At 42.9% G+C, this 6,000-nt stretch overlaps 1 protein-coding gene across 3 annotated transcripts in view; it reads right to left on the bottom strand.

The window, feature by feature from the left end:
- Positions 1–3,870: 3,870 nt before the first annotated feature.
- The window catches only part of SUGCT (succinyl-CoA:glutarate-CoA transferase), a 683,662-nt gene continuing 681,532 nt past the window's right edge, over positions 3,871–6,000 (bottom strand). For 2 of the 3 annotated variants that reach the window (XM_049714567.1, XM_004263495.4), the window contains one exon: positions 3,871–4,896. In XM_049714567.1, coding sequence (XP_049570524.1) covers positions 4,733–4,896 — 164 coding nt within the window. In that variant the 3' untranslated portion in view covers positions 3,871–4,732. The remainder of the gene's footprint in view (positions 4,897–6,000) is intronic. The other variant, XR_007479090.1, reaches the window with a different exon arrangement.

Below are 6,000 nucleotides of genomic sequence, written 5' to 3'. Positions count from 1 at the left end.
TTTTTTTTTTTTTTTTTTTTTGCATTTTTCATCTCCTAGAAGATGCCTATGTTCCTTCCTTTGTTTCCATTTTCAAATCCCATAGCAATCGGAAAAGTCCTTCTCCCGTCATGTCACTCTGACACCGACTCTTCCACACTTAAAGGCCCCTGGGATTGTATCAGGCCCACCAGGAAAATCCAGGATAATCTCCTCATTTTAAGGTCTGCTGATTAGCAACCTTAATTCCCTCTTGCCATGGAAGGTGGCACTATCCACAGGTTCTGGGAATTAGGATGTGGGCCTCTTTGGTGCATCTATCACAGACTCTTATTTAAAAAAAAAAGGATACAAATGACCTTATTTACAAAACAGAAACAGACTCACAGACTTAAAGAATGAACTTATGGTTACCAGGAGGCCAGGAGGGAAAGGTAGGCGGGGAGGGATAGATTGGGACTGACATGTACATACTGCTCTATATAAAACAGATAACCAACAAGGACCTACTGTAGAGCACAGGGAGCTATACTCAACATTCTGTAATAACCTATATGAGAAAAGAACCTGAAAAAGAATGGATACATGTGTAACTGAATCACTTGGCTGTACACCTGAAACTGACACGGTTAATCAGCTATGCTCCAATATAAAATAAAAATTAAAAAAAAAAAGTTGCAAAGGGTCAAGAGGCTGGGTAGTCCCTTTAATGTTAAGATCTTAAAGAATGGGAAAAAAGAACTATTTCTCCACAAAAAAAATTTGAGGTGGGTGAGTTCCGTCTCCTGGGTAGCATTTGAGCTCCCCCCAGTGCCTGTCCTCCCTCCCGGCATTCACACGTCAGGTCAGGCTAGGCTCACGCTGCGATGGGCTCGCCAGGGTCCCCAGGGCCAACACACCCTTGGGTCACCCTGACCTGGGCGTGCTCTCTCTTCCCTTCCACCACATCAAATTCACTTATTCCAACTCTCCTTCCTTCAAAACTCACATTCCCTCCCCCTAGTGTGTAGAATAAATATACGGTTTCAAAGTATTTGCATTCATTTGTCAATAATACGTTAACTTCCTGGAGTGATACTAAAAGACACGGTTTTGAATCAGCTTTGGGGGAAATGTGTCTGTTGGAGGTGCTTATACTCCACGAATCCCACCACATAAACCTGTCCTGCATAGAGCCAGCTCAGGTCCATCTGTGCCCAGAAGATAGCCTGGTATGTCTACACAGAGAAACCATTTAAGCATCATATGAGAGTAGGAATTTATAAAACACTGAACCCTGGTATTTCTCTACTAAGACTGTAAGAAGTAACATAATTTTATCCTGATGTCTGAGAAAAGTTCTACATTTCCCCTGTGATGTGTTTTTTATTTTCCCAACAGCTGTTTGAAATGGAATTATGTACCTTTTTTTCCAGAACCTTTTCATCCTCCTTATCAAATAATGATTGTACCACAAAATAGAGAGGGAAAAGAAGTGAGCTTGACATTCTGGCCTCCTAAGTGTCATTGATACTACAATCAAGGTGAACCACCATTTTCTGCTGGCATCCCGTGTCTGAAGAATCTCATGAATTTAAGGACTCACTATAGCGGATATTCTCCCATGAACAGAAGCAAATGCAAGAAAAATCTATTAATCTTTGGGGATGAGTCTGAAAATAAATAGCTCAGGGCCAGGGAATGGAGGGTGAGGACTGTGCCTTTCTTTCCCTCTCGTCTCCTTTGCCACATGAGCTGTCAGAGCAGAGGCAGACGATCTGGACCTAACGTTCTTTCTCAGCACCTGCTGGCCCAGGATCTGGAGAATGGGTCCTGTGGATAAAGGCAGCATTGAGCCACATGGGACAGTGACAAGCAAGACTCACATCCGTAAAAGCAGACCACATGCCGACGTCATGGGACCGAAGGGTCAGTGGTGAGCTACCAAATTCAGGTGAGATACAAGCGGGTGTGAATTTCCGTGCAAAAGGCTGAAAGCAGGGGTCTTGAAGTCGTATGCAAAAGCCCCCCACTGTGGGGTTATCTAAGAGGTTAACCCCACATAGTCTAATAGTCTAATGAGCTAGTATGAAATAACCTATGTGAGACCTCCCTTGTTTTTCTGTTTTTTTAAATCATGACTGGGCTTCTAACTCCTAGTAGATGGACTGAACACGAAAGAACACCAAGTAACCCGGGGGAGTCACACAAAACTGGTCAATGTTCATTTCTCTTCTTCTGGGGAAACATTCAGCATATCAGAATGCATGACGGAAAATATGCTTGATTAACCAGAAAATCATGGCAGCAGAAAGTTTAAGAAAAAAATCAAGGGAAGGAAACCAGTTGCTCGTGGACACACATAATGATTAACCCGCGAAGTTTCAAAGAACTTTCTAGGCCAACCTCAGACACAAATCTGCCAGAAGGTAGGCCTTGACACAAAGTGAACTGGAGCATATGGTATCTTAATTGTATGTTTGGCTTTGGAAATGCATAAGATAATAGGTCCTGATAATTAAAACAGCACATTGTTTATAGGTATAACTTGATCTGGGACATGTTGCTAGAAATTGTAGCAAGCACAGTGTTTCTTGCAGGACTAATTATCTATCTGAACTTGAAACATATTCTAAATTACTTCTCTCACCTAATCAGTTGGGTAAGTGCTATCTGTTGGGTAATGAACAGGTTCAAAGTTCTCCTGGATCGTTTTGAGGTGTGTAGGTGGAAATCTGGACAGCTACATACAACGATTACACTGGAGACGGTCTCCAATGGCAACTCTGCTAGGGACCAAGACTGCGCAATCAACCAACTGTAATTGATTTCAAGGTTTTAGAGGCATTTTGTGACCCTGTCTAAATGATCAACATCCTGCTACATATGGAGACCCGGATATTTAAGGGTTATTGCTCAGTAACCAAGTAATTTGCATTTCAAGACATCTACTTGGCTCACTAGGAGAAATGGTGGAGAAACGTCTTTCAAGGTATGTGTTTTGCCAATTCTCTGTCATCCAGCCTTTTACCATTTTCATTACTAATTGTATATACATGGAAGAATTTCATTTAGATGTCTGGCCTGAAGTGAATGTCTCCAAATATATATCTACGAATTAGCCACTGGGGGAAAAGTACTGAAGAAGGTATCAAATTACCCTTGCATGATGAAATTCTAACTAGTGGGATAACAGCAGGAGTTCTTCAGAATAAGTTGTCCACAAAGAGGAAAGCAGAGAGGACAATAAGTGTTTCAAGAATTAGTAGGCATTCTTCTAGAAAGTCCCAGGAGGCCTCATGAGAAGACAAACCTCCTATTTATTTGGAGTCCTTGATTCTACAAACATATTGGGGCTTACAGCATGCATAAATGGCTTGAATCTTCCCAATAAAAAAGAACACCATAAGAAAACTAGCTCTAGGGGCTTCCCTGGTGGAGCAGTGGTTGAGAGTCTGCCTGCCGATGCAGGGGACACGGGTTCGTGCCTCGGTCTGGGAAGATCCCACATGCCGCAGAGCAGCTGGGCCTGTGAGCCACGGCCGCTGAGCCTGTGCTCCGCAACGGGAGAGGCCACAACAGTGAGAGGCCCGCATACCGCCAAAAAAAAAAAAAAAAAAAAGAAAACTAGCTCTAAATCACAGTTTGAAAAATGAACATCTGTAATTTAACTTACAATGACCACTTGGCATGTAATGACATGGCTTTAAGATATATGTGCCTAACAGTGTGAATTGTGTTCATATGAGGATACTCATCATGGGGTCATCTGATTCCTTGGTCTGTACCTGGGCTTGGGTGATTGGCAGTCTGAGTGACAATTCATCCTGGAACATATAGGCAAATCAGCTACCACCTTCTGGACAGGAAGATGTTTCTATATTTCGAATTCACTGACAAATACTTAAATGCAAATACTTAATATTAAGGCATGATATATTCTTCTACAGTGGATACTCAGATCACAAAGAAATATTTTCCTTTCATTCTCCAATTTATCATTATTTAGACGTTATTTAATACCAAGATAGTCATCTGACATTCATTTAAAAACCTGTTGCATTTGTACTTGGCTCAAAATAAGGTACCAATTAAAGAACCACTCTTCACCCCCTACATCCCAAAATTCATTGGTGGAGACTGATTTTCTGCCGTGTCTCATGAAATAATCAAAGAAATACAACATAAAGCCATTATTTACCCCCATGGGGGAGAACGGAGCTCAGTTTTATAATGGACATTAACAAATTCCATGGTTTAAATTACAGATTAACAAAGGGTTCATGAGCTCAAAATTAAGTTATTCTGTTTAAAATCAATCACCGAGACTGTCATTCTGCTTATTGCTTTGACTTCCTAACAAAGGTTTAAATGAGGACTTTATGTGCAAGTAAAGAACGTCAAGAGATCTGCTCTTTTTCAGACCTGCGTGGGCTGGAGGGGCAAACGTTTAGGCTATTAACGTAATTAGAATGAGGAATGTATTTTTCCAGAAAAAAAAAAAACTTCACCCAAAAAAAAAAATCCCACAAATCCACAATTAATCTATTATCTGGGGGTAAATGGTAAGGAATCAAAGGTGGGGTGCGTTTAGAAAGCACTTGATTCACTGATACCAGCGCCATTCTGGAGAGGCCAGGCAGGAACTCTGGAATTCCTCTAACTCTTCAGTGGCAGGCACCAGAACTGGGGAGCAGGGTCCGGAAAGGCTACTTTACCTTTGCTAGCAAAACGCATTCCAACTGTGGTTTTGCAAAAAAGCGTATTTCCTTTGTCACTCAACCTCATGTTGGGTCACCACTCCAGCGCTGAGCAGCTCTGTGATGGCCCTGTCATCGTATCTGAGGACCTCCTTCAGGATGTGCGTCGTGTGCTGCCCAAGCAGTGGGGGCGGGCTGGCCTCTGACATCTTTAACTCACTGTATCTCACAGCTGGGCCTGTCAAAGGGGGAGGAAGGCAGGAAACCTGTTAATGACTAACCCTCAGAAATTCATTACCCAAAAAAAAAACCCAGAAATTCATTACCCAAGCAGCCTGGAGTGTTTGCGATGAATGCCAGGAACATCACTGCCGGTTACACCCTTGCAGATGGACCATCATTTTGGAAAGAACTGCATTTGCACACATGGCTTTTCTTGACTTAGCTTTATCCAACTGTGCAGTGGTCATCTGACCTGCCCACCACCATGCAGGGGGCCACATGAATATGCCTGGCCTGTCACAAAGACCCACAGGGGTAGGTCACTCAACTGAGTTGACTTTCTGGGTCCCAGAGAACAGTGCCCATGGGTACATAGTGTCTCTCTGAAGCTGGAAATCTGACCCCAGGTGAAGGGAACACAAAGGTTTACTACTCAGCATCTACTGTAGGGTTCCAAGATTCAATTCAACAGACCACAGATCCACTACACCTCAGCCAGACCCTGGGTGAAGCCTTTAGGTGGCAGAAGAGGTTATGGGTGCAAGCTTCATTGTCAGAGAGACTTCTGTTTGGATATCAGCTCTTCTACTTTCGAGCAGCGCCATCTCGGACTAATTACTTAACGTCTCTGAGCCTCGTGTTCTGCGACTAAACTGGGTATGATAAAGTTTACCACATAGACTTGATGTAAGGATTTAAATGAGATAATGGACAGAAAGCACGAAGTAAGCATCCCCTAACCCACAACAATGCACAAAACCTGCCGGCCACTATGATGACAAAAGCTGCCCCATCACCTCCCTTGATGCTTTGCAGTGCAAGGGGAAAAGGATGTTTATTGTCAGCTCTTTGCTGAGCACTGAGCCACTGCAAACAGGGTAACTCAAGAAATGCTTTCAACACCTGCTGGGAATGGATTTTATCCTCCCCAATCTTCACATAATGACACTAAAGTCCCCAAAGCTAATAAGGTTTTGCTCAAGGTCACATGGCTAATAATTAATAGCACCAGGAAGCAAATCCATGTCCACCTGAGCTGTCTCACATTGAAGACCATGTACTTTCCATAACCTTAGCAGCCTCGTCTTGCTTCTCACTCTTCCATGGACAAGCTGGGGAA

Source organism: Orcinus orca, chromosome 9, assembly GCF_937001465.1.
Source record: "Orcinus orca chromosome 9, mOrcOrc1.1, whole genome shotgun sequence".
NCBI classification, from domain to species: domain Eukaryota; kingdom Metazoa; phylum Chordata; class Mammalia; order Artiodactyla; family Delphinidae; genus Orcinus; species Orcinus orca.
This window is presented reverse-complemented; position numbering and strand designations above follow the sequence as displayed.